At 39.6% G+C, this 26,995-nt stretch overlaps 1 protein-coding gene across 2 annotated transcripts; it reads left to right on the top strand.

Moving 5' to 3' along the window:
- Positions 1-474: 474 nt before the first annotated feature.
- mcoln1a (mucolipin TRP cation channel 1a) lies at positions 475-21,542 on the top strand. Of its 2 annotated transcripts, none has more exons than XM_083934923.1 (14): positions 475-642; positions 7,917-8,188; positions 9,145-9,312; positions 9,479-9,635; positions 12,903-12,984; positions 13,335-13,431; positions 14,221-14,320; positions 15,523-15,629; positions 15,818-15,967; positions 17,265-17,366; positions 17,546-17,668; positions 18,425-18,631; positions 18,743-18,873; positions 19,423-21,542. In XM_083934923.1, the coding sequence occupies exons 1-14, from the start codon at positions 612-614 to the stop codon at positions 19,457-19,459; spliced, it is 1,764 nt and encodes a 587-aa protein (XP_083791049.1). In that variant the 5' UTR covers positions 475-611; the 3' UTR covers positions 19,460-21,542. The 2 variants fall into 2 exon arrangements, with proteins under 2 accessions (XP_083791049.1, XP_083791048.1); XM_083934922.1 differs by having other exon boundaries at positions 14,221-14,329.
- Positions 21,543-26,995: the final 5,453 nt, after the last annotated feature.

Here is a 26,995-nt window from a genome sequence, read left to right as displayed (position 1 = left end):
AAACTCCTCTAATACTTGTTTTTATGGTGCGATTTGCCGCAGGGGACGGGTTCAAACAGGCTCAAACAGACTCCGGTCTCCATGACTACTGAGCCGGGTCTGACCAACCTGGCAACCTGAGTGCTTTTAATATTTTTTGTTGTTGCGACTACGATCTTCAGACACTAGATGGCGGTGTTTTGCTCATTCTCCATATCCAACCTTTAATAAAGTGACAATCTAAGATATTGTTGTGGGGTTTTATTAATTACCAATGTTGCTTCCAATGTATTAAAGTGATCGTTTTAAACGTGTAATAGTTTCTTCATCAGTTTAACAAAATTCAAAATGTCCTGACTCCCGTGCCTCCTGCTGGCCCTCGAGCACAGAGCCCGTGAGTAATGTGGTCACGTGTTGTCAGTTATGTCACGTGACCTGCGCGAGAGGAAGAGCACCAACAGCAGCAGCGCGAGCAGCTCGTCCCCGGCTGCTGTTTTCAGGACAGCTGTGTGCTGGTAGCGCTGTAAACAGTCCTCCGTTACTACAGTAATAACAAAAACAAAACAGTTACCGGCTACCTCGAGCTTTAGCCGTTTGGTTTACCCGTTTATTGAAGTCAAACGGATGACGTCATGGCTGCGACAGCACACCAGGACTCCTCAGGTAATGCAGAGTTTAACTGTTACATGTAGCCTAACGTTAGTCTTTCTACACGTAGATAATGTTTTGCTTATTGGTTGTTTCTCTCTGGGATTTAAGCTTGTTATGGAGCTGCGTTGTGGAGCCTCAGATGTTGTTGTTGTTGTTGGTGGTGGTGGTGTTGTTGAGACATCCACAACATTAAGGTCAAACCAACCGTTACTGTATTTCTGCTCTGTCATCTTCTGGAGTCATTTTTAGCATGTGTGTTTTTTTCTGAAACAGCTCTGTCAGCATCAGGTGTTTGCTGTGATGAATCCATATTTTAATCATTTTCGACTAAGTGGGTTTTTTTCATCTCTCCTTCACAATTAAAGCAGAATAACATCTGTTTCACTGTACCCATGGCCTCATTTTGATCGCCTACAACAATAAATGCCAGTCAAAGATATTATATTATTTTCTCCTTCCTTCTACTGCAAAGAGTTGGTCATCTTACAAAATGCCTGTAGTTTAAACTACCCTACAAAGCCTAAGTACGGTAACTACAAAATCAGTAATAACATAATTTATGCACAATTTTGGGGCAGAAAGTACAGAGGTTAGGATTGATTTGGATAAGAATTATTAAATGTCAAACTAGTAAACCATGACCAACCAATAGTGTGCCAGCTATTTGTTGGGACAGTAAATAAACTTCAGAGCCTTTTATTTTTTTGCTTAAGTTTTTTCTAGTTACTTCGCTTTGGCTTTGTAGAGCGGTGCAGGCATTGTATTTTAATTGTTACAAAAAACTATTTTTGACTTATCATTAGTGGATTGAAAATATACATATTTTGACAATCTGTGAATTCATTATTATTTGGTCAACTATTCAGTGAATATTATATTCTCGTAATGAATTCATGTGGGATTTAGATTGTTAGGTTAAACAAAAGACATTTAATAATAATAATAATACACTGGATTTATAGAGCAGCTTTCATAGAAATAAATGCAGCTCAAAGTGCTTTACATTAAAAGCATAAAAATGAGAAGACAACCATGAAAAACAGCGCTCATAGCATTGAAAAGTAAAATAACAAATAACACAGAAGAACAATCAATTAAAATTTTAAAGAGTAAAGAATCTGCAGGAACCAACTGTAAAGCAGACGAAATTATTGCGCAAATCATACAATAAATGCCATAAAAGGAATTAAATGTCTTTAAAGTAATTGGTTAGTCTATCTTATAAAATAATTGGTCCTTGTGAGTCCTAATTGTGTGTTTTAGGGGATTTACCTTCAACTACATTGTAGGCTACAATACCCACTTCTGGTGTGAGTTTTTGGTGTAAAAGAAAGTTTGTTGAGACTCTCCTCTATTAAGACCCAGACGCTGCACCACCACCGCCATCAGACCCCCTTTCAGCAAATCTACATCCAAACATCCTGACTCCCTCATGCATAATAATAGCTCTGAACCGTTTCATAAGCTCGTCTCACGCATGCTTGAGTCTGCAGTTTCTTTCAGATTGTTGACGTGGGTTAGGTGAACTGCGCTCCACAGACTCTAGTGTTCCTCTGCCGTGTGTTTGGAGGACGTTTCACTTGAGTTCAAAAGTTAATTCTTGACTTTGAAAACTGTAGTTTGACAAGAAAGATCTTTAAGTTGCTCTTTCCAGAATGTTTAAGACTGTAAGTGATTGAAAAAAAGCTAGTAAGTTAGACGTTGACGGCTTTAAGAAGTTCTGAGACACACATACAGATTAAAAGTCTAAGTTAAAGGGTCTGTTCACCCAAATTACTAAAATATTTTTCTTCCTAGCTATGCATATGCAGAGGTTTTGAGAGACCTGTCTTTCAGTGTTTTTTTTCCAAATACAATATAGGTTTAAAGAAATATAGTTAGATGTGTCCAAATCATAGAAATACTTTAAAAACAGACTCCAATTATTCAGGATAATCCACACCGTGAACACCGGAACTACTTTTTAGCGAATAACTATAATTATGAAGATTCACTGCTCTACTAAAACCATGTCTGTGTTTCATTTTTGCTGAGTAACCCAGGTATTGTATCTAGCTTTTCAAACATTTAAGTGCTTTACCTTGTTGCTTAACTCTGTGGTATTGTGGCGGGAGCAAAAGTTTCAGTGGTGCTTGTGATATACAAGACACACAAAAGCAAAAAAACTCCACAAGCAGCTACTATAATTAGGCCTTTTTCTCCCCTGATAACACATTGCTGCAAAAGAAAGATGCATTTCAGTACATAAAAATATCCCCTCCAACCTACAAATAATTCAAAATATGAACATCGTCTTTTTTGCTTGAGATGTTTCCTTTAACTCGGGTATAAGTGGTTTTGGACTCTCGACCTGTGGGTGGCCTCTTGCTGTGGACTGCCCGACTAGATTAAAACGCAGATACAGAGTTGTTGACAGATTCCCTGTTACTGTAAGGATTTAAACTGACAGCCTTGTACCTACATCAGTGTCTCTGCGAGCGCTCCACAGATGGCCGTGAACCGGGAGAGCCAGATATTTTCACAGATTTACTCAGCTTGTGTCAAATCTGGTGGCACGGTCAATGGCCTGCACCCACTTTTGTTTGTCCGATTGCTATCTGCCGTGACGATCGACACACTCCTCCGATCAAAGATATGTCTGCACTCACGCCTATTGTCTGCATGAAATGTGAGGTGGTTGAATTCTTTCACCGAGGCACGCAACCCCTGTTGAATCCACGCCGCTTGTAGACGATTCTATGAAAATGTAGTGACGTTCATCTCACCATAACAGTTTAAAGTTGTCAGAGGTTAACAACAGGTGTTTGATAATGTAGGAAATGATACCTGTAAATGTAGGTTTGGTCAGTTGCAGGAAATGACATGTGGTTATCATAAAGTCTCTTCCTTTGTCTAGTCATGCCGAGTAAACATTTCAGTCAGACTCACAGACATCGAGCAAAAAACAAAGTCTTAAAGACTTTAAAGTTAATTGAAGACTTAGACCATACAAGGGTGTGACCATTTAAACCCAAAATAAAGTATTACATCAGTTGCCTTATAGATTAAGATCTTTTAAACTTAAAAAAAAAAAGTATTCTTATTTTGCAGTTTTTTCAAGCCCTTTATTAGATAGGACGGACGGGAAATGGGGTGAGAGAGAGATGGGGAGACATTCAGCAAAGGGCCCCAGGTCGGAGTCGACCCCGTGGCCGCCCCCAGATCTTTTAAACTTTGAGGTGGATGGTTAATGTCATGCTTCATTAAAGGCCTAGTCTGGAATACTGGATGTACATTTACAGGTCTTGGATTGTACTACTGCATATGAGAAAAAAAGTTGTATAAAGCTGTTTTTATCCTGAGGAAGCTGAGCAAAATCTGATTAATTGACTTAAATGATGTCACTTGAGTCAGTGTCAGTTTGGGTTGAAGACTTAAGATTTCAAAATGAAAAAATCTCCCAAGTGTTGAGTGAGAAAGAAGTGAGCATACCACGCAAGCCCCAACCTCAGGGACTTCCTGGTTGATCCAATACAGAAGTGCCAAAAATTGCAGTTCTCAGAGTGTCCACTGGGGCCGGTTTCATGATCGAGCAGTTTCTCATTGACCCCCATGTTAAACAGACTGTTTTCACAGCATAGTTAAACCTATTTAAGGCCTGGTACAACAAAACACTGTAGTCTGTATGTTTAGGTCATATCTCCATGACAACACTGAGGGGGGTGGATTTCTTTTGTACCAGGCTAGTTTTTATACTATTGGAGGTTAAAGTTTATGAATAATTATTGACAGCTAGCCACTGGCCCTAACTTCTCCTCTGAGGTATACGTCAGCCAGATGGACGTGTCACATCAATGCCATTTTTTGGTAAAAGAAAGTGAGGTGGAGTTAAAGTCTGACAAGATGGCATCTCCCGTAGGCAAGTACGACTGGATCAAGCTGAGAGAACCGACATCGACGGAAATGCTACATCCATGTTTTAGTCTATGATACCACCTCTCACACCAGCCCACTCCTAATCTCTGATTAAGGCTAGCGGCTTGGGACTACAATTGCTGTACTTCTAGCATAACCTACCTGAAGTGTTGGAGCTTGAGTTGCATTGTGAATAATTGCCCCCCAGGTTGAAATTCATTTTTACTCCTTATACATATTGGTATGTATGCACACACGCAAACACAGGACTCATGTAGTTGGAGAGATGTCGTTGTCAGGCGCCCCTGAGCAGTTAAGGAGTCTGTACCTTACTCAAGGGCACCCTGGCAGTGCCTTGGAGGTGAACTGGCCCCTCTCCATTTATCAGTCCACTCTCCTTACTTGGTCCGTGCTGGACTTGAACCAGTCCACCTCAAAACACAACATGTGGCAAGCATCCTGAGCTATTCCAGTCTCTAGTTATTCTCTGTAGTGTTGTTGAACTTTCATCCACAGTTAGTGCTGACTAATATTGAACACCAGCAGTTTATTTCTCCTGTTTCACTTCTCATTCCCATTAGACAACTCTGCTAAGCTGGTGGTTTGCTCTGCTGACTTATTGTGTGTCTGTTGAGTGTGGATCCATTCTGACTCAGCACTTTATCTAACCTTGTTCATGCTGATTTTGAATACGCAACAAGTCATTTCCTGAATGTAAACAGACTGAAATAAACGGAGTGACCCCATTCTTCATGTCTCTTTAATGCAGCCTGGTCCAGCAAGCTAAAAGCATGTGACAGGTATTAAGCCTTATTAGCCTTCTTTCTGATTTGTGGCTTTCCTACAAAGAAACGACACGTTGACCAGCTGTGTTCCCGACCATAAATTGCCAATAGTCTCACTGAGATCAGGATCTATTTGTCAAGAGAGACATGAGAAAAAAAAACATTCACAAACAGCATCCAAAAAACACAAATAAAGCAGTACAAGCACAATTCAAGAAGAATTGATTAAAAAAACAATTACATAATGTTAAAAAGGTGAATGAACAAATTAGTGGTCACTTTAGAATAGACAATAATTGAATGGCAGCCCAGAGCATATGACTTTTACTGCAGAGGAAGATTTCAAATCAGACATCAGATTTCAACTGAAAACACCAAATATAATGTCAGATACAGGTATATCTTGGATTTAGGATATTAGGGTTATAACATATTATATTTTGCTTTAATATTGTGTCTAAGCCAGTGGAAACCAGTGTGCCAAAGTTCTTAATATTATTTAAAAGCCCTTGTCCTCACACTTTGGCGAACATTTTTGGTAAAGTGGTGGTTGGTAGTGTTTCCCTGTTCTGCCCCAAAATGCGGCGGGTTTATTCCATGTAATCTCATACATAGTCTCCTAAATATCTGTACTTGTACTTATACTTACGTACTTATACGTCAAACGCAGTCAGGCCAGACTGTTAAGATTTGTCAGCTCTTAAGGAATCTGCCTCACTTTTCCTACTAAACATATAAACATACTTTGAAATACCTTTCTACACATAAAAATGACTCCTCTCTCCAAATTTAGAAGAATTCATTGACACTCTTAATACAACTGTAAAAGTAAAATATTGGCCATGTGTGGGCCCTGTTCTTTGGAGGAACATTTGTTTCCATTAATCCTTGTAGCACCAGAGTTAAAAGGGTTAAATCACATGTGTAGCCGCGTTGAGCACATGTTCAATGCGCCAGAGGGGACAGAGACAAGTACATCCATACACACTGCGAGACAAAAAGAAGGTGTCAGACGTAGGCGAAAGCTGAAGATATACTTTTCAGGCTCTGGCACACGTGTGGTGTTGACAGGAAGAAGTCAGTGTCACTGAGTAGAAAGTGGAGTCAAGTTTTGCATGAAATGGCTGGACATGGGATCAGCAATTTGAAATACTTGTTACCAGTTGTTACAGTCACTGTTGGACTACACAATAGGGACTCTTGTCTTGGTACTGGACATCAGAGTTAACATCGCCTTGACATTCTTTAGAGTAACAGCCTTGTGACCTAGTTCTTTTTATCCATGCCTCATATACTGAGGCGTTCTTGTGATTTATAGCAGACATTGGCCACTTTACCCTCAACAAAGAACAACTAAAACGATGCTAGCTACTGTTAGTGTACTGCTGCAGTTGTTTGAGCTAAATGCTCAGTTTACCATCTTCGTTAAGCGTTTTAGGATGCAAACATTAGGTAACAAAAAACAGCAGTGGAGCTATTTGCAATACTTCTAAAGCGTTTCAGTCGTTAAAGGTGCTCTACTCAGAATACTGAAAAACTGTGGGTTGGGAAAGCCACATGCACTCACATGCACTCACATGCACACACGGACGGGTTGTTTATCACAACAAACAACAAAGAAACACAGACTACAACACACACACAGAGAAAGTGACTTCATTCTCTGCTCAGGACGTTATTACTCTACTATAACTTCAAAAATGGTGTTCTAAATATCAAGTAGAGTGCCTTTTTAAGGGCATCGCCCACTAAATGAATTGTTCATGTCACAAGATGCATCAGGATCAGGGTTGCTAACAACCACTTCGGCTAAACAATTTCTTGGGGGTGAAAAAACCCTGACAGTTGTCACAAGACTGTCACATAGGGCTGCAAATATTTATCAATTAGTTGTCAACTAATGAAGTAATTGCTAACTATTTTGATAATTAATTGGTTGGATTTGATTGGCTCCTTAAATCTGAATGTTTTCTAGTGTCTTTATTCCTCTATGCTAGTAAACGAGACATTTGAGGATGTCATCTTGGGCTTTGGGATACACATCAAAATCGACATTTTTCAGGATTTTATAGACCAAACAACTAAACAATTGAATCAAATCGAGATTAATCGACAATGAAAATAATCTTTACTTGCAGCCCTACTTAATAAATAGTAGCTCTAATGAGGTGAAAAAGTTAAGGCAATGTCGTCGTAATGATGATGATGGAGGATTGTAAAACTAACTTAGAAGAATCTTCCCTCACATAGAGTTTATAAAGTACTTCACATTGTGGGTTTGAAGTTTCGAAAATTGTAATTTCTTGTTGTATACACCAGCACCAGTATATCATTCATTGGACAATTCATTGATCAGACCCTGGCGTTGTCATCACACGCATGATTTTGAGTTTGACCACTACAAACACTTAAGCTAAGATGTTTTAAGATGTGCTTCACAGTGAAATATTTTTGAGTTTCTCTGTCCGTTCAGCTTGTTCATCAGTTGTGTTTGAGTAGGAGTCCTGATCCCAGATTATTAAGTGTTTTTTTATCATGTTTAGATTAAATTCTTAGAAATCTCCAAATCTGCATGAGAAAATAAACGTTCCTTTTGTTTTCTGTCAGAACGAGAAGGCCTGACCAGCTCAGTGACTTGCTACGGCTCCACAGACAGCAGCGGAGAGTATGACCATCAGAGTAACCATGACGGCAACAACCATAGCAACCATCGTTTTCCCACAGCTGCTCATTGGGTTGGGGCTGATCAGAAAGAGGAGGCCATTCGCAGGAAGTTGAAATATTTCTTCATGAGCCCTTGTGATAAATATCACGCCAAGGGCCGCAAGCCTTACAAGTTGATCCTGCAGCTGCTCAAGATCATTATTGTCACAGCTCAGGTACGTCAGATCCTGTATTTCTCTTTTGTTTTTGCACCAAAATCTTGTTTTTCATTTGGGCCTCTTTATTTACAGTATGTCTTTGTATGTACACTTTCTGTCCTGCCCAAGTCCTGTTGGATATTTCTGTTTTAGTGAACATATATAAGGTTGAAGTTCTGAACAATACTGTTTGATAAAAAAAGTGTTTACTCTTACGCATGAACTCAGATTACGGTTTCCTGAGGAGTATTTATTGTCCCTCTGTCTAGGTTCATTTTGGTTCCTTTTTTCTGCTCAAACTAAGTCACAAATCTGACATTTTCATCTTAATTTTGCCAGTTTAACAAATGAAGCTCAATGTGGAAAATGACTCTTATAGTGCGCCTATAAAATTGGAAAATCTTTAGTGATATTCACTCAAAATATTATTACTAAAAACTTCAAGGTCTTACTCTTTAGACACAAATACAGCAGACAATTGTAAGACATAAAGATATAATGCAGTCTAGTAATTTATCCCAACTCATTTTTCTAACTTTTTCAAGTCTATGTATGCCTGTGCATGACTAAAAACATTAATAATTTTCAGTTTATCCCTGCATGATATATCAATAAAGTTACGTTACTAAAGAAAATGCTGTCTTGCATGTTGTCGATGCTTGAGTGAACTGTGTTGTGCAGCAGTGGAAGAGACAGCAATGTTCTCACCTCAACCCAAATTAAATTTTTGTCAGAAATGTTCACAGGCGTTCTATTTTTACTCTACTTGTCAGTGCACATCTCTATCTAGGTTTCCTGGGTGGGAGCTGTTAGTGAATTATGATGTGCAAAAACACAAAGTTCTGCTTAAGTGATGAATGAGCCATAAATTATAATATAGTTCTTAAGCAGAAACAGCCTGCAGCTATAAAGGTGCACCTGGAACGTACGGCCTCAGGGGTTTTCTTTGTCCCCACTCTCTCTCTTTGCTGCAGTTAGTGCTGTTTGGCCTCAGTAACCAGGTGGTGGTGACCTTCAAGGAGGAGAACACTATGACCTTCAAGCACCTCTTCCTCAAAGACTACGATGAGTCCTCAGACGACTCGTTTGCTGTTTACACGCAGAATGACGTCTACGACCACATCTTCTATGCCGTGGAGCAGGTAACCTTGAGGAAAACGAAAAATAGATGCTTGCTGTGAAAAATATATGAGTTGACTGGAAGATGGTGTTAGAGAGATTCTTGTCACAGCCCCCCAAAAACCACTGGGTACCAATATACCTTCAGTACTTGGCTCCCTGCTCAGTTAAATCTTGTCCTTTCCACAGTATCTGGCCTTACCAGAGACCACAGTGGGACGCTATGCATACGTCTTCGGTTTTGGTGTGAACGGCAGTGCGCTCTCCCTCTGCCAACAGTACTACAAGAAGGGAAGCATCGACCCAGCCAATGACACCTTCAGTATAGACCCTCGCATCATCACAGGTACATGAACTTGAATGTACAGTGTTGCTATGTCCCAAATTGCGCACTTCCACCCTCAAACTGGCCTTTTGAGGATGGAAGTGCGTGCATGCCGTAAGTCGGTAAAATGCAGTGTACTGCATTTATCCAGTCGCACACTAAAAAACGTCCAAACTGTTGAGTGTGGATGGATGGACACTCAACGCCCTCAATCACCGACATTTTGTCTACTTAGCAGAAGAGGCGGGATTTAATTCAAACTGTAAAATGGCGGAACAACAGCGCAACGGAGCGGCATAACTAGATTCACTTTATAAATGAAAAAAACTGGATCACATTGATTTTTTGCGGTGTGCTGAGTCAGAAGAGTTGTTAGAAAAGCTTATGAACATCAGTTCACATTTAATGGTGGGGCGTGTAATGAGTATGAACAGAACATCAAAGCCGATATATACCGTGGCATAGGTTTAGTTCTACCATTTTTGTTTCAATTTAATGGAGATTGATTGTCCCATCACTCGACGTGCACTGTGAGCATTTGTGTCACTTCATGTTAACCAGAGCAGCTGATGCACGCTTCCCTTTTTCCACTAAAACACACAGAAAAAAGTGAAGACAACGCAACAAAAGCAGACCACATGAAGAAGAAAGTGTTCTGAAAGGGGTGTTTCATGCTTCGTTTGTATATATAATGCTAAGCAGAGTGTTAATCTGCAGACTGGGCAGGGGGACAATTGTTGACTGAGGGAGTAACATAAGTCTCCTCTTTTATCACTTCAAAGAGAAACGTAGGACGAATGTTTGAGCAAGCACTCTGGCTCTCACTCAAATAGCTACCAGAGTGTATACTCAAATAAAAAGATGCAAAGGCTTTTTAAGAAATAATTCAACCTTATCTCATAATGACAGTATGGCTTTGCATCTCATGATTACGAGTATCTCATAATTGCTCATTAGAAATGTATTGTTTAATGAGAAGTAGAGGTGTGTTGAGATATCGTCCCGAGAGATTTCACAATATTAAAATGTGAGGATATTTCTCGTCGAGGTAAAAAGTTGTCTCACGATATCAATACATAAGTAGCTAAATGGTAACAGAGTGAAACAGGAACAAAATGTAAGCGCTGTAAGAAGTTAACACAAAAACGTAACATGTGAGCCCCGCAGCTTTCTTTAACATCAGGCTAGAAGTTACAGGCTCAGTGTCTGCGCCTAAGCGGTCATCCAACCTGACAAACCCCAATCCTCCTTATGTGACGAGTAGAGAGGACGGTTTGGTCTCTGCCGTTTGTCTGCAGCTCCTGAGCTGAGTGACAGCAGCTGGATAACCTGCCTTCACCTGATGACTGACAGAAACGTACAAAACCAAAGTAGTTTTCATGTCGGCTCCATGGGAAGAAATCAACAGTGTTAATCTGATTTATTGACTCTATTTCCCTAAAACAGTGAAACAGTGACACAGACACACAAAGACTGAGCTGATCAGTCAGTGTACATACTGTTAAAATGTTCAAAACACATATAGAGAGGGAGAAAACACAGCGGGAGTGGATATATTTAGTAAAATGGGAGATGAGCGAGTGACGGTTGACACACTGTGTGCGTGGAGCAGAGACCGTATGTTGACAGGCGGGGGCGGGCCCTTTTGGACGGTGATGTCAACATTGCACATGCATCCCTTGGCACTGCTCCAGGGGAAAGCACACTCTGACCTGCTTGCAAGTGCTGTGTGATCCTTCAGGAGCAGTGGAAACAGAATGACTTGATTCATGGGTACGAAGTCGTGCATCAGAAAATGCATACAAGAGGTCTTTGTGTGGTGATAAAAATGATCAAAAACGATTACCGTGGCAGTATAGCAATTTGCCACAGGTCACAGAATCTGAAGTGTGGTGTAACACCTGAGATGGTGAGTCACAATCATGAGATACAGAGGTCATAATGACGTGATAAGGACAACATTTTTTTTCTATGATGAGTGCAGTGCGCTTTTGTAGATTGCACCTTGACAGAGGTTCATGCATTGTTATTTTAAATATCCCTGGATGCATGAAAGGGTTTTGTATCGATTCAGGCGATTTAATGTTGATATCTTGTCTTCATAGGGACCTTTTCAAAGATGTAAACATAAACATTCCAAATCACTCCTAGATTATTTCCTGTTGCAGGGAATGTGAATGGCATCAACTGACAGGAAGTTACCAAGGACCAAGGTTGTTGCCTAGCAATGGAATTCTGTTGAAAAGGTCTATAGGTTTACTTTCTTCTCTCTGTGTTTTGGGAAAAGCATTCCTTTCACAGTGTAGATTGTACATAAAAGTGTTACTGCAAGTAGATACATACATCATTGTCCATACAAACGGGGAACAAGGGATTTGCAGTATATCGAATTTTATTCACTGTCTAGCTCTTCCACATGTTTTTTATGTTTAACGCCTTAAACGCCTGAACTAAGAAGCTTTTACATTGCACGGGTAATGGTAGTGAAACAAACAAAACCAAACAGGATAATAATAGAAAAACGTATGTATAGTCAAGTTACCTCTAATTATTTTGTCAGGCCAGATAAAGTCTGATCTTAAGGGTTTGATGTACTCAGTCCACTGAATGTCTTTTTGGCCTTTGAGTGAAAATTTCAGCTTTTCCATAGTCTATATTTCATTAAGTATTTCTATCCATTCCCATCCAGTGATGGGTGGCTCTGATTTTAGCTACTTCCCCGTCACTGCCTTTTTGCTTGCTGCCAGGAGTATACGTATCAGTTTCTTATCGTTGATATTTCCGCTGTCCCCCAAGTGTATGGTGTCACAACTAAAGGGACTCTAATGGGAGAATAGTTTTTACTTTTAAAAGAAGTTGCTAATTGGGTGTTTTTTGTAGTCTGGCTCATTATATTATCATATACTCTAGTCCTGTTATAACATTGTGATGTAAACCTTTTACCTTTTGAGAATAGAGAAGCGATTTCACCCCTTCAGAGCTTCTTACTTCCTCATATAAGTGTGTTTCTGAATACAATTTGACCAAATTAAGAGGAAGTCCGAACATTGGTAACAACCTCTTTCTTCTTTCAATCTTTCTTCACTGTGTGTAGGGCTAATGCATCTTTGAGATCTCCTACTTCTTATAATTCTGATAACATTTCATACTTTGTTTTTAGACGTTTTGTAAGGTTGTAGAGCCATAAAGTAAAAATTCATAAAAAATGGGACATTCATTTTTTCTCCCTCTCTCTTCAGTATAGTCAGTATTCACTCATCATGGTTGTCTTTTCTCCACTAATTTCAGACTGTGTAGGTGTGGACCCGCTGGCGACTCCTCCAGGACCTCTCACCAGCAGCTACAAGAACTTTACACTCAAGTTCCACAAGTAAGGCTTCATTTTTCACATGGCTTCAGCTTTCTCCTCATTTGGCCTCCATTGGTGAGATTTATCTCTGTTGTATCTGATGATTACAATCGACAAGTCACCTATCTCGGCTGCACACACGAACACACACACACACACACACACACACACACACACACACACACACACACACACACACACACACACACACACATACACACATACACACAAGCATGTATACAAGAACACTCACACAGGTTTGGGCACAAAACTACACAAAGGTATGCAAAGTGTCTCATCCTGCTTCCTGTGTGTTCGTTGTTTAAAGTCGTTCCGGAAACATGAAATGTCAGCTGGTTTCTTTTTTCAAGGCTCATTAACGTCACCATAGAGTTCCAGTTGAAGGCGATCAATATACAGACCATCATCAACAATGAGATCCCAGACTGCTACACTTTTTCCATAACGGTGAGTGAAAAAGAGGCAAAGTGTCGATGATTCAGCTCCCAGTACTGCTGAAGACCTCATTTATCTGGGGGCCATGAGGTTCACAGGCTTAAATATTTTATTTTACTGCTGAGCTCAAAATAGAGTTTTGTGTTTTGTGTCTTCTTCAAGAAGGCAAACATTTTATGCCAGAGTGAAGGGAGCTGTGCAGTTTGATGGCATGTTTCTTAGTTAGAAAAAACTTTAAGATACCCAGATTTATTGCTAATTAGACCTGTTTAAGACACATTTTGACATAGTCTCACCATTAGTTAGATCTAAACCATGATCCCCCAGATGATGATGATTGTTGTTTTTTTTCACAGATTTCTTTTAGAAATTCAACTGTTAAATTATATTTTCTGTACATATTTTCTCCCTACATTAATGTCTAAATGTTCTTTCAAAGCCTTCTCTACACTTCCATGTACAGTTTGTCCTGTAATTCTGGTGGAGAATACTAAATGCTTCTTACTTTCATTTTGTTATTATATATAAAAAACAGTTGAGCTTTAAAATATTTAGTCTTAAGAAAATCTTTTTAGAAAGTTCAAAATGTGTGTTATTACTCATTTCAAGTTCTTCGTGTGACTAAATTACACAAAGAATTTGAAATCAAATTTCTGCAAATATTACAGGAGACGTAACCGTGGTAGTTGCGATAAACAGCTAAACCCTGCCCTGTCTATATTTCAATACAAATACTTGATTTTCTGGAACACTACAGTTTCAAAGGTTATGAACTGCCTGTTGGTCGTCTGTCTTCTCCAGATAGTCATGGACAACAAGGCTCACAGCGGCAAGGTGAAGATCCGGTTAGAAAACGAGGCGTCAATAAAGGAGTGTAAAGACCCGAGCGTCTCTGGACAAGGTGAGAAGGGTGAGTGGATGGATGGGACTCAGCAGGTGACGCAAGACTTATAGTAGTCATAGAACTGAGAGATGATAATGAACCAGTAGCAAGCTAGCAAAGGTGTTAAAGAACATGAGTATATATGAATAAATAAATAAGCCCGATGTCAGCTGGGATCGGATCCGGTCCCCCGCGACCCTGAAAGGGACAAGCGGTTGAAGATGAATGAATGAATGAATGAACAACACTCCACCTTTACTGATTAATTCAGTTGCCCCACGGACGTTTCGAGCATTGGCCATTCATCATAACATGAAGAAATCTATATTAAAAGTTGCTTCTATCCATCAATCAAATATATATAAAGTGTAAAATCACCATTAGACATTGTCTCAATGCACTTTACAATAAATAACAAGCAGTAATAATACAGTTGAACAAAATTATTATAGTAATAGCAAAACAAAAAGTTAAAATGTTTGTTCTTAGAGGACGCAGAAAAGATGATGTGCTATAGTCGGCTATTGTATAAAGAGTAGAGGTGGGTTTTCAATCCGGATGAAAATGTTCAACTGTTTGAGTTTATTTAACATGTAATGGGAGGCCATTCCAGAGAAGAGGGGAACGGTACGAAAATGCTTTGTAAGCAACTGATATTTTGTTTACGGGTGGAATGACCAGGAGACCAGCATCAAGGGAGCAGAGAGGGGGTGCCTGTATATTCGGAGTAAGAAGCTCAGATAAAATGAGCAGGTGTGAGTCCTTGCAGGGCTTCATATATTAAAAGAAGAACCTTAAAATCAGCTGTAGCTTGAGGTCAGAGAGGCCAGAACAGGCGTCATGTGCTCGTAGTTTCTAATTTAGTAAAGATTCTGGCTGCAGTATTCTGAGTAAGTTGAAGACCTCTGGTGGCACAATTAGAAGACTAGAGAACAGGACATTACAATAATCAAGTCTGGAAGATACAAATACATGGATTAAAGTTTCAGCATCACAAAATGAATTGTGGGATGTTGCTGAGATGTTAGTGAGATGGGAAAACGCTGTCTTTGGCCCTGTCATTGGTAATGGCCTTGATGTGAAACTGGAATGTTTCTAAAACAGAAAGTTTCATTGCATGAAGTCATTTATACACCACCACCAGCCCATAGCAGTAGTGGTTTACAATTACTACATCTATCTATCTGCTAACAGCTCTGCTTCCTCCCTTTATTCTCCAGCTGAGAACTACACACGTGTAGCGTTTGATGTCGCTGTGGCTCTGGTGTGCATGCTGTCACTGCTGCTGTGTGGACGCTCCATACTGCGAGGCATCATACTGCAACAGGTGCGAAACGTCTGATACAATTAAGGGAAAATATTCAACAGAAGCCGCTTTGAACAGCAGCAAATTGTAATTGTGAGAAAAAGAGAGTATGGATGAAAAGGTTTCCCATTTAATGATAACCTGCAGTAAAATTCCTGATGTTTAGTATTACTGTAATTCCTCTCTTACTGTCTCTGTGTGCTTTTCAGGAGTTTGTGCAGTTCTTTAAGGAGACTCTGGATCGTAAAGTGAGCTGGGCAGACCGGATGGAGTTCATTAACGGGTGGTATATCCTTCTTATCGTCAGCGACATACTCACCATCACTGGCAGCTTCATCAAAATCGGCATTGAATCTAAGGTGTGTTCTGCTTTCCGTCACTTCTCTTAAGGGCACTGTACTCGATATTCAGAGCATTGACACAGCAACAAACAAATCTGTAAAGTATGAGTTGTTTGTTGTGATAGACGGTCCGGCTGCACGTGCCTATTAGTGCATGTGGTCATGAAAAAAACTTTGGTATTTCACTTTATTTTTCAGTATTTCAAGTAGAGCTCCTTTAAGTGTTAACATCGGCTGTTTGTCCTTGTGGTTAGTTGCTTAAGCTGATGCCAGTGAGCACCTACGTCTTTAAAGATCCCATATTATGCCCATTTTCAAGTTCATACTCGTATTTTGGGTTTCTACTAGAACATGCTTCCTTGCGGACTCATTCTGAAAGAGTCTCGGAGTAAGAAGGGAAAAAATTAATCTGTTTTAAATGCCATCTGATGTTGGACGTTTATTTTGTTAGATTTTTAGTTTGACTGATGTGCGCGAAAGATTTGCAGTCGTTGCCACTGTACCCAACATTTAATTGAAAATAGTGAACCTAAGTTTACATTGTGGTTCATAGATGAAGGTGGTGAAGCACAAATATGACGCTGAATGTTTGTTTACTAACCAGAGGAACAGGTTGGACATTGAGCGAGATCTGGGACCCCAGACACTGAAACTGTTATCAGGAGTAAGGCACATTCACAACTATAACAACCTGCTTTGTAGGCCTTACTTACTTTGTGTGTTAACAGTAAAAGAGTTATGCAGTTATGGTGTTAATGTTATTTTTATTTGTAAGAATCAGCGGCAACAGTTGTGATGTTCATACTCAGTTTATTTTAAGTGTAAGGTTCTCTGAATGCAGGATGAACATATATGTACATTTTATGTTTAAAAAAATATATACTATATATATATATGTACATATATATGTCTACTGCATACATGACTGCTCAATGTGTGTCTGTGTACACATGTGAATGCGCTTATGTATATTATATATACACTGTATACAATGCATACAGATTTGATGCCACCTTCCCTGTATGCAGGGATGAAAATATCTGTATATATTATGTTTTCATGATCATGATGATATTGAATATATGTTTAATGGCCTATTTAAAAAAAAATACATTTCTATTTCTACAAAAGTCCATTGTGGCTTGATGACCTGGAACATGTTTACAGGCTTTATTTTTCTCATACTGTCTGTCTGAATATACCTGTATACACTCGTCTGAAACGCTCCGTTTTAGCTTCTGTCTCTTTAAGGACCCCTCACTTATTCACCTTTATAAAATGGAACCTTTAATTATCTTTTCTTGTCTCCTGACAGAATATGTCCTCATACGACCTGTGCGGCATCCTGTTGGGAACCTCCACACTCTTGGTGTGGGTCGGAGTAATTCGCTACCTCACATTCTTCCAGAAGTACAATGTAAGTCACACTGGTGTGCATCAACTGATGATAAAGTTCCTGTTGATTTAATAACTTGTCAAACGGTGCAGAAATGCTCCTTTAAATTGGTTGATGTAATGTAATAATCCTGTTAATCAAGCGCCTGCACTCTCTCACATTGTAGTTTAATCTGTCTGATGTTTCTCTGCCTCCCACAGATCCTCATCGTGACACTTCGAGCAGCGTTCCCTAATGTGATTCGGTTCTGCTGCTGCGTGGCCGTCATCTACCTGGGCTACTGCTTCTGTGGCTGGATCGTTTTGGGACCATACCACGTCAAGGTGAACACAACTGAAACCCTTGTAGACGTGGATGTGATTATTTGTTGTAGTACGCTTTTTTCTATTGATGTTCAATTGAAGTCCTGTCTAATTACTTACACGAGTGATTTGGCATACAATTAAAAATAAACAATAAAAAGGACAATTAATTATTATTAACAAAGTCATACAGTAAAAAAACTATACAATACATCACTAAGTACCATTAGTCGAATCTTTACATTGTCCCTATTATACAAGTGCCAGCATGCCATTTGGTGATACATTTTTTTATATTTATATTAGTTCATGAATTCATTTTTAATTAATTAATTTTCATCTATGCTTACTCTTTTTGACGTATTGCTTCTTTTAAACAACTTTTAGATACTAATAAGAAGTATTTTGTCCTACATTTTGAAATCTACAGTCTCTGTATTTGAGAGCCTTTGAAAAACAGTTTGTTTGTTACAATTTTGGAATATATTTTATGTTTGAAATATATGAAAATACACGACTCCTTAATATTGGCCCAAATCAGTAAACCAGATTTAAATGGAGAAGACTGTCCCCATTTGTCCTCAATAATTTAGGTAAAACCTGGTTCCCATAAGAAACTCTGGTGTCTCTGTGGACACTTCAGATTTCTTCAGTTTAAACAGTTTTCAGAGAGTAAACTCATTTGTGGATCATTAAATACTGTAACTAAAGGCTTTCCTTCCTGTATAAACAATGTCTTTAGAGGGTTTATTGAGCTTTCTGTTCTCTGTCCCTCAGTTCCGGTCTCTGTCCATGGTATCAGAGTGCCTGTTCTCCCTCATTAACGGGGACGACATGTTTGTGACGTTCGCTGGGATGCAGGAGAGCAGCACTCTGGTGTGGCTGTTCAGCCAAGTTTACCTGTACACCTTCATCTCCCTCTTCATCTACATGGTGCTGTCGCTGTTTATCGCTCTCATCACAGGAGCCTACGAGACCATCAAGGTAGGAAATGACTTACACCAGGTTATCATTTCTGCTTTTACGACTCCCGGAGTGGAACGGACACACACAGGAGAAAAATAGAATAAAAAAATAACTGTTTGATTTCCACAGCACCAAACCCAAGAACCCATGCACATCACAGACCTGCATGCCTTCATAGCAGAGTGTACGGACACACCAAACTCTGGGAAGTTCAGAGGTCTGGAGACGTCGCCGTGCTCATTCTTCTGCTGCTGTGACAGGTGAGGAGCAGAGGGCACAAGATGGATGAAGACTGAATAAATATTTTGGATTTCTATATCTAAATGTTTCTAAACAACACAACAATAGAATTAATTCATTAATAAGAGACATTTTGTGAGATTCCTGATATATCCGAAAACAAAATGCATCCATGCTTTTGAGGGGGTTTTAGCAGACCAAGACTTTCTCAAACCAAAGATTGGGTTGAGGGTCTCTAAAGCGCAGAAAATAAAAGGATGTCTGGTGGATTATTTAAGAGTACACACAGATTTGAATGGCGTCAGAGACAATTCACACATTTCTACTGCACAGGGACCTTTGTTATCTGTCGAACACCTCTCTCTCCTCACATTTCCTGTCTGTATCACTCTATCACTATCAAATTAAAAGCAAATTGCACCCCAAAACAATCTTTAAAGATCAGTTTTTTGAAGATGACAGATATCTTAAATACCACCGTTATGTGACTGTAAAAACACAACATATGACAATGATATAAAATATTATGACTATAGAACATGGTTTTATCTTTCTTTGATTTCCTCCAGAACAACAACATACGAGGACGTCCTGCTGGTGAACTGAAGTTGACCTCCTTGACCTCCGAGAAGACTCACTGTCCTCCCCGTGCTGACCACAGGGATGCACTGCACACTCCCGACTCCCACACAGTGTCTCTGTACCAACATGCTGTACATGGGTCAGACCTCATCACTCATATGAAGGAGGAGGTGCCATCAGCTGGACCAGCACTCTGTAGAAGGAATGTGTAACAGTAACAGTCTTCTTATTGGACCATTTCTCTTTCCTGTCCATGAAGAAGAAACTGAGGGCAGACGCAGGAATGACCCTTTCCTCTGTGTGGACAGGAATAAGCACCATCATGGATGGCTCAGACATTTCTGTGTTACTTCTTTTAAAAGGAAACAGTATGTTTTCTAATGTATTTAATGATGGACAATGTTGAACCAGGAACATTGTCAAAATACCAAGTGGATACAGGTGCCATGATGAGGACTGCAGTGGTGCACACATGGTGCGGACTGTTTTTTTGTTGTGTTTTTTCTTTTATAGTATTTCAAAATAGGTTACCTCTTGAGGACAGGACAAAAAAGTGTTCACCGAAGTATCCTTTTTCTTAATAATGTCTCAAACTGTAGTCTAGACCGCAAACGTCACTGAAGCCGAGCATTTCAAAGCGTCCATCAGCCAAACGTTCTGTGCAGTGTGCAGCATTCCTGTGACGCTAAACAATGTTTCCCCCTCATAATTCTATGCTTTACACATGAAGATTGTGATAACACAATACAGAATCAATAAATAGGCATTAAAGGTGGGAAAAAAATACCATCAGAAACAATCAAGTGTCATAATGTAGTGAAGTGGTAAACCTCACAATTATACCGATTTGTCAAGAGAAAACAATAGACTTGACGCATAAATGAAAGCTTCCGGTCGCAATAACGGAGCAGGTGCAGACAGCTGCATAGATTAAACTGAGATTGTATCTGTTGGTGAGATGTGCAGATGAAAAATGAGTCAGGGACACTTGCGGTCTAGACAGGATGGTTACACTCGAAACACATTATTTGCTCCAAAAACTACTTTGCGGAAGACACTAGAAACATATGACTTCGCAATACTATACCCACCTTATAGTAGTCTGTCTGTTTTTGAGACAGTCAGGGAGATGGATTGCAGAAATTGATTTGTTTTCTCTCCTGTGAAGCCGTAACTGCAGTATAAAGTTTCAAACTGCTTCTTTTGCTGTGGCTCTACTGCACGAGCATCATGTTGCCTTCAAATGTGCAAACAAAGTATTAGTGCTGTATTGGATGTGTGATGTATTGCATTTACCTGAGTAATTATCAATATTATGTCAGTAAGGAAGCACTCGACATTGCCTGTGGTTAGCTACAACAACCAAAGCTGTTTTCCAGACCCATACGGATGCTTCTTTAACGTTGCCAAAGTATGTCAAGGAACAAAGCGATCATCCATTAGAAGGTAGAAAATGTTATCTTCATTTCTGTTGGCTACAGTCTACTGTATCCGACGTGTCTTTGGTAGAAAAATGACTTGAATCGGAGCAGGGTTTAGGGTAGATAACTTAATGATGGCAGAAGCATATTTGTAGCTTTGTAAAAGTGTCCTGTCATACTGTATCATGCTTTTCAGTCAGTTTGTTTTCTTCATAATGATGTCTTGTCTAAAACAGTAGCACAGTGACTGGATCTTCAGTAGACCCTTTGTACCGCATGAAACGCACAATATCTAAAGGAGTCTCACAGTCTGGACTCCAGGAGGTGTTTTTAAGAAAATAGTTTCTTTTATGAAGAGAGAAATGATCTCTGGTCCAAGCAGACGGATTCTTTAATGTTCTGTCTAAAACACCAGCAGTGTCACATTTAAGCTAAATATGCTGATGAACTCTGGATCTAGATGGCAAATGTGTTTGAAATGTATCAGTTGCCTTAACTTTTAATAATATGTCAGGCATGGATATATCATCTAGTGTAACCTAGATGTACCTTTCCTACAGTTTAATGTTTTTTTATACAAATGGTCTGCACTTGAATTGTATTGAAAAATGCAAACATTAGAGACACAAGTTGTCCTGAAGTCATCCACTTGATGTCATACTATTGTCAATCTACTGATTAAGGTTTCCCGGATCATCTTTGATATTAAAACATAGTTTTGTTGTTTTCAATTTGTATCATGATCTCATTTAATCTGCAGTAACTTGACTTTGTGTGCAGCTCCCCCGGTTTGTCAGAAGAGGGCGCTCATGTGTATGGATACTGATCCCTGCAACACCAGTCTGTACTAAAGGACTACAAGTTTATTTTTATACTCTTTTGGCAGGTAAAGAAAAGGCACATGAAAGTGTTAAAGGTCCTTTATTATGCAAATTTTCAGGTTCAAGTTTGTATTTGGGGTTTATGCTAGAACATGTTGACATGCCCTCGGTCTGAAATGCTCCGTTTTAGCACCTGTGCCTTTAAGACCCCCTCAAAAAAGCCAAGTCTGCTTTGATTGGTCAATGTTTCCGGGTCGTCTTCATCTCCACTCTTGGTTTCTCTGCACAGTCTTTGCAGCCGGGATATGACTGTAACGGCCCTGTAGCAGCACTTTCTACCTATATATAAAGTATAATTGTGACATCACAACCATACAGAAGTCCTGACGTCTTGTTTAAAGGCACAGTTTCTGAATACGGGCTGTGGGCATTTCTCTGTGGATTTAGCGTTACTTTCACAGTATTTATATATATATATATATATATAGCACCTCCACCCGCTTTATTATAAAAGAATAAATATGTAAATCACACTGTTTACAATATCAGACCTTTAAAACAAACTATGATACTTGCAAATGAATCCTTCAATCACACACATAGGCACAGCTGTTGTGAATATCCTGCATGTTTTTAGTTGAGACGCTGCCGCTCAGAGGTTTCAGAGAGGGAAAATTACAATTCTCTGCCCTTTTTTTTTTCTTTCTTTCAGAAAAGGCCGATATGATGAGCTCATTTCCTGGTTATTGAACTTCCCAAGTGAGGCTTGGCAGCTGATGTAGCACATCTTTGCCTTCCACCCACTTAACCTAATATCATCATACATTATGTATTGCTCGAACATCGCCTTGGTGGTTCATGTCAGACTGCGTGAGAGTGAAGGAAATGTAGGATTCATAGTTGAATGAACCTCATAAACATGTTTCTAGTATTTTTCTTAAGATAGAGAATTGCCTTTTTTGTTTCCCATGATGTGTGTATATGCAGGACTACTTTTACTCAGTGCCTTTAATACACAAAGAAAGCCCTGAGGTAACGTCCTGCAGTTGTAGTTTCAGTGTGCTGATGTCGGGCGTGGTGCTTTGGTGATGCCAGTTTGATCTCAGCCTGAATGCAAATCCAGTTACTTGTGGCTCGCTGTTTGAAGTTCAGGGCCTTTTTTTATATATTAACAAAGCACCTCAGAATCAAAACTGCAGCAGAAGCAGTTTCCTTTTCCTGTTCTATATATCTTATTTACTGAGTCACTGAATCTGAGAGTGTGTTTTTGCCACAGGCAGTGTGTGCAGCTGTCTACGTTACAAGGTGACCAGACCACACTAAAGAAACCAAGTCTGTGTATAAAAGATCTGCAATTTATCAGTCTATCCTAATTCTGTTAAGGATTTCCACCCGAGTCTACACTGTGCTGTGCCACACCCTTGTGTAACAACATCATGAAGCAATCTGAAATGGATGGGCAGGATGCGAGGGGATTTAGCAGCTTTTTCATCTCTGTGATATAATGATGGGTGCCATTAATGCAGAGTTTAGTCAAATAAAAGGAGAAGCCTAAAATGGTTTACTGACATACTTCGGGTGGAGTCACGCCCTAAGAGGCAACTTCCTGTGGCAAGAATTTGGTTTCTGTTTGTCGGATTTGCATTGGCATTGAAACTCTTTTTGAAAATATAATGTTTTTAAAAAAACAGCTTTTAAACGATGTAGCATGATAAGTTTAAGTTGAAGAATTAGTGAAACTTTAGAGAGCGTTTCTGGGTTTTCTCCCCCTTGCTCTGGCTAAGTGCCCCTCACCGATCGGAAAGACTGACAGGCTGCTGATGAAACAGAGTCCTGTGAAGAGAAGGGACGGAGACGCATGCAGAGCTGAGATATGACTCACACTCTCACTCTTCATTGAGGCACATTGAGAGTGTGTTCACTGATGAGTCCACGGTTGATGATTGCTGGTAAGCCTTCATTCCTCCCCCTTCACTCGCAGAGGCTTAGATTTCTCTTTGCCCCAGGCTTTTTCTTCTAAATATCTCTATTCTTTCTCCTCGTCTCTGAGCTTTATTAGAGAAAACAACAGCTAATGTCAGATGTCTTAAGCCATTCATCCTTTCTTCTCTCTGTGAGTTGCAATAGTCTTTGTATTTTTTTCTCCCTTTTCATTGATTTCTATTGTAGACCGTGCAGCTGCAGCTAAAAAAAAAAAGCATTCAACTCGCAGCTATTGTGGGCTTGTACCATAGGGAAGTGGACACTGCTAAACTAGTAGCACAGGAAATGAAACTTTCTTCATTCTGAGAGAATCGCTTTGGTTCAGGCGTACTCCCAACTATCCAGATCTCAGGAAACAGAAACCCCTTTGTGTATGTGAAGAAGGAATGATATTAATCATGCAACTAAGTGTCTCAAATTTCATTGTAAGCACAGAGAATAAACACATGAGTAGAAGAAAAATGGCAAAGAGTGTATGTGGAGTGCCAGTGCTTTATTTCTTATTCATTTAATGCCTCAAGATTTTTGGGAACATCTGTTTGATGAGATTTCTCCTTGACCCTCCTACTCAGCTACAGAATAGATTTTAAAGTTCTGCTGCTGGTTTACAAATCACTGAATGGTTTTGGTCCAGAATACATGGATGACATGTTAGTACAGTATAAACCCAGTAGAGCTCTGAGATCTACGAACTCAGGTCAGATAGTTGAGCACAGAGTTCAAACTAGACGTGGTGAAGCAGCATTTAGCTGTGATGCTGCACACAACTGGAACAAACTACCAGCAGATCTGAAATCAGCCCCAACTGTGAGCACTTTTAAATCCAGGTTAAAAACATTTCTCTTTTCATGTGCTTATAGCTGAGCTTTTTTTAAGCAACTTTAAACTATTTTCTTTTCTTTTACTTTTTTATTCTTCTTCGCTTCTGCTTTTAACTGTAGTTTTTGTTTCTGTTTTTATGCTGCCTCATCTCATCTTCAACCACTTATCTGCTGTTTTAAAAACAAATGTTTTGTCTTTATGTAAAGCACATTGAGTTGCCTTGGTATGAAATGTGCTATATAAATAAAGATGCCTTGCCTTGCCTTACCTTTTGATACCTATACCAAGTGCTTTGCAAGGTTTATAATAAAAACAAAAGGAATGACAAAAAGCAGGGATATTAAATGAAGTTAAAGTAGTTGAAAATCTATAATGGCAAAAGCACATTGTAAATAATGCTGCTGCCTAGGCCTCCAATTTGATAAACATATGTTTTTGTTGCAGGATAAAACTTACTGCAGGATCAGAATCAGCTTTATTCGCCATGTATGTGCAAACTTACAAGGAATTTGACTCTGGATTTTCTCTCTCCTCACACAATACACAAAAATACAAAACACACAGAAAAATACAAAATAAAAATAAAGAAGGACCAGAAGACTGGTGAAACTGCTACACTCTTGTCATCCTGTCTCTGAAATAGAAACACAGTTGTTTCAGCTTGTCCTATGAGACTAAAAATGTATGTTTTAAAGTGGGAGCAGCAGTTTGAATAATCCGCTCATTTCACATGAAGCAAAAAATATCTCTTTGATTTGTACTACTTCCGCCACACTTCCTGTCGGGCCTATGGAGCAGGCGCACTAGAGACACTTGCTGCTACTGACAGTTTAACTCTCCACCAACTTGAATGGGGATTAAAATATTAACGGTACAGCTCTTCTGGACTTTCCCGATGTTATTGGACCGAATGGATACAATTATGATAGTGATATGAGTCCTTTTGTGGGGGTTGATTGATTTACAGACGTCTCTTTCCCCACGTAAGTCAATGGGAAAAGTCTTTTTGGGCCAATGGCATCACGCGGTCGACACAGAAGTTGTAATTCCACTGTTTGGCCACTAAGTCCGGCGCTCCTCCTGAAACCAGCTTAATTTTACCTCACAAGTTTGAGACTTATTTCTCTGGTTTCGGGCTTTAAGAGGGAGTAGCTCATGTTACAATTATTGATTGAACTTTCCAAGGCCATAGAAATAACACACTGTATATGAATTTATTAATTTAGGTGGGGTTCCCCTTTAAATGTGGATTTTAACAATGCACTCTACTTTAACTTTTACCATTTTTTTTCTGTTTTGTGTAAATATTTTCATCACTGAAAGTTTTACATATACAAAACCATTTATAGCAGCAGTTTTAACATTTAGTCGCTAGACTGTATATGTATTGCCGATATACTGTATAAAATGTAATTACAAATAGGAGTGTAATTTGATTAAAAGTTATAACCGCTCTCTCTGCCCAGTTTTTAAACAATTAAAGGTTGAATATGGAGAATGAGCAGAACATCTAGTGTCTCAAGATCATAGTCACATAAACAAAGCACTCAGGTTGTCAGGTTGGTCATTTGGTCCAGTAGCCTACAGGAGACCGGAGTCAGTTTGAGTCTGTTTGAACCCGTCCCCTCCGGCAAATCGCACCATAAAAACAATTATTACAGAGGAGTTTGACTGACAGTTACCGTTACAGCTAAGTAAACATGAAAGTTAGCTAAACGGTCAAGGAGAAACGTAGCTTTTTCGGCGTCACTCAGCTGCTGGGACAAATAATGTCCTCTTTGCTGAGGCATGTCACCTGTGCCAGCCTACAGTAGCTGCTACGAACAACAGTCAACCCCGGCAACCCACAAAACAGACAACAACGGCTGAAAATGTGAACAGTTACGATCACCTCGTTCGCCCGTTAGACATCTGTTTCATCAATAAGAAAGAGGAAAAATGACTTAGGATTATTTTTTTAAAACTCAGATCTGTTCAAACAACGGGTAACAGGCACCGGGGAGTTGTAGAAATACGTAGCTTGGACCCGGAAATCATATTTTAAAAGGGTGTTACCTCCCGATTTAACCGCAGGATTGGCTGGGACAATGTAAACAAAACGTGACAAAAATTAATTGTCAAACCTGTCCAAAAAATGGAAAATATTAATTCAGACAAAAATTGTTTTTAATATAGGTCTTAATAAAGGTTCTTCTACATACTCAACCTTTAAGTTCCTACTAAATCCCCAAAGATACTCTCCCTAGCACCCCTAGGTTGGCCTCGGACCCCCAGGGCTTCGAGTTTTGGGTTTGAATGTGACGTCACTCCTGCTTTGCATAATCACCCATCTTCGCGCTGTTGATTGGACCGCTCGCGGGATTTAAGCTGCATCTTCTTCTTCTACGACCAACACGCTTCGTCCTCAATCTGCTGCCCCGGACTCCTCCGTCACTCCCCCGCCTCCCCGCCGCTCCGCCCGGGTCCATCCTTCTTAAAGCCTGCCGCCTCAAACGTGCTCAAACGTGGAGGGA

The sequence above is a fragment of the Echiichthys vipera genome (assembly GCF_963691815.1).
Source record: "Echiichthys vipera genome assembly, chromosome: 2".
NCBI lineage: Eukaryota > Metazoa > Chordata > Actinopteri > Perciformes > Trachinidae > Echiichthys > Echiichthys vipera.
The sequence above is the reverse complement of the archived record's forward strand: the minus strand, read 5'-3'. Positions and strand labels throughout refer to the sequence as shown.

Excerpts from the sequence above, each read along its gene's own strand:
- mcoln1a (XM_083934922.1), top strand. The coding sequence starts at position 612 with ATGGCTGCGACAGCACACCAGGACTCCTCAG. Across the intron at positions 17,669-18,424 it reads TGGGACCATACCACGTCAAG|TTCCGGTCTCTGTCCATGGT; the intron begins GTGAACACAACT and ends TCTGTCCCTCAG. Across the intron at positions 18,632-18,742 it reads GAGCCTACGAGACCATCAAG|CACCAAACCCAAGAACCCAT; the intron begins GTAGGAAATGAC and ends TGATTTCCACAG.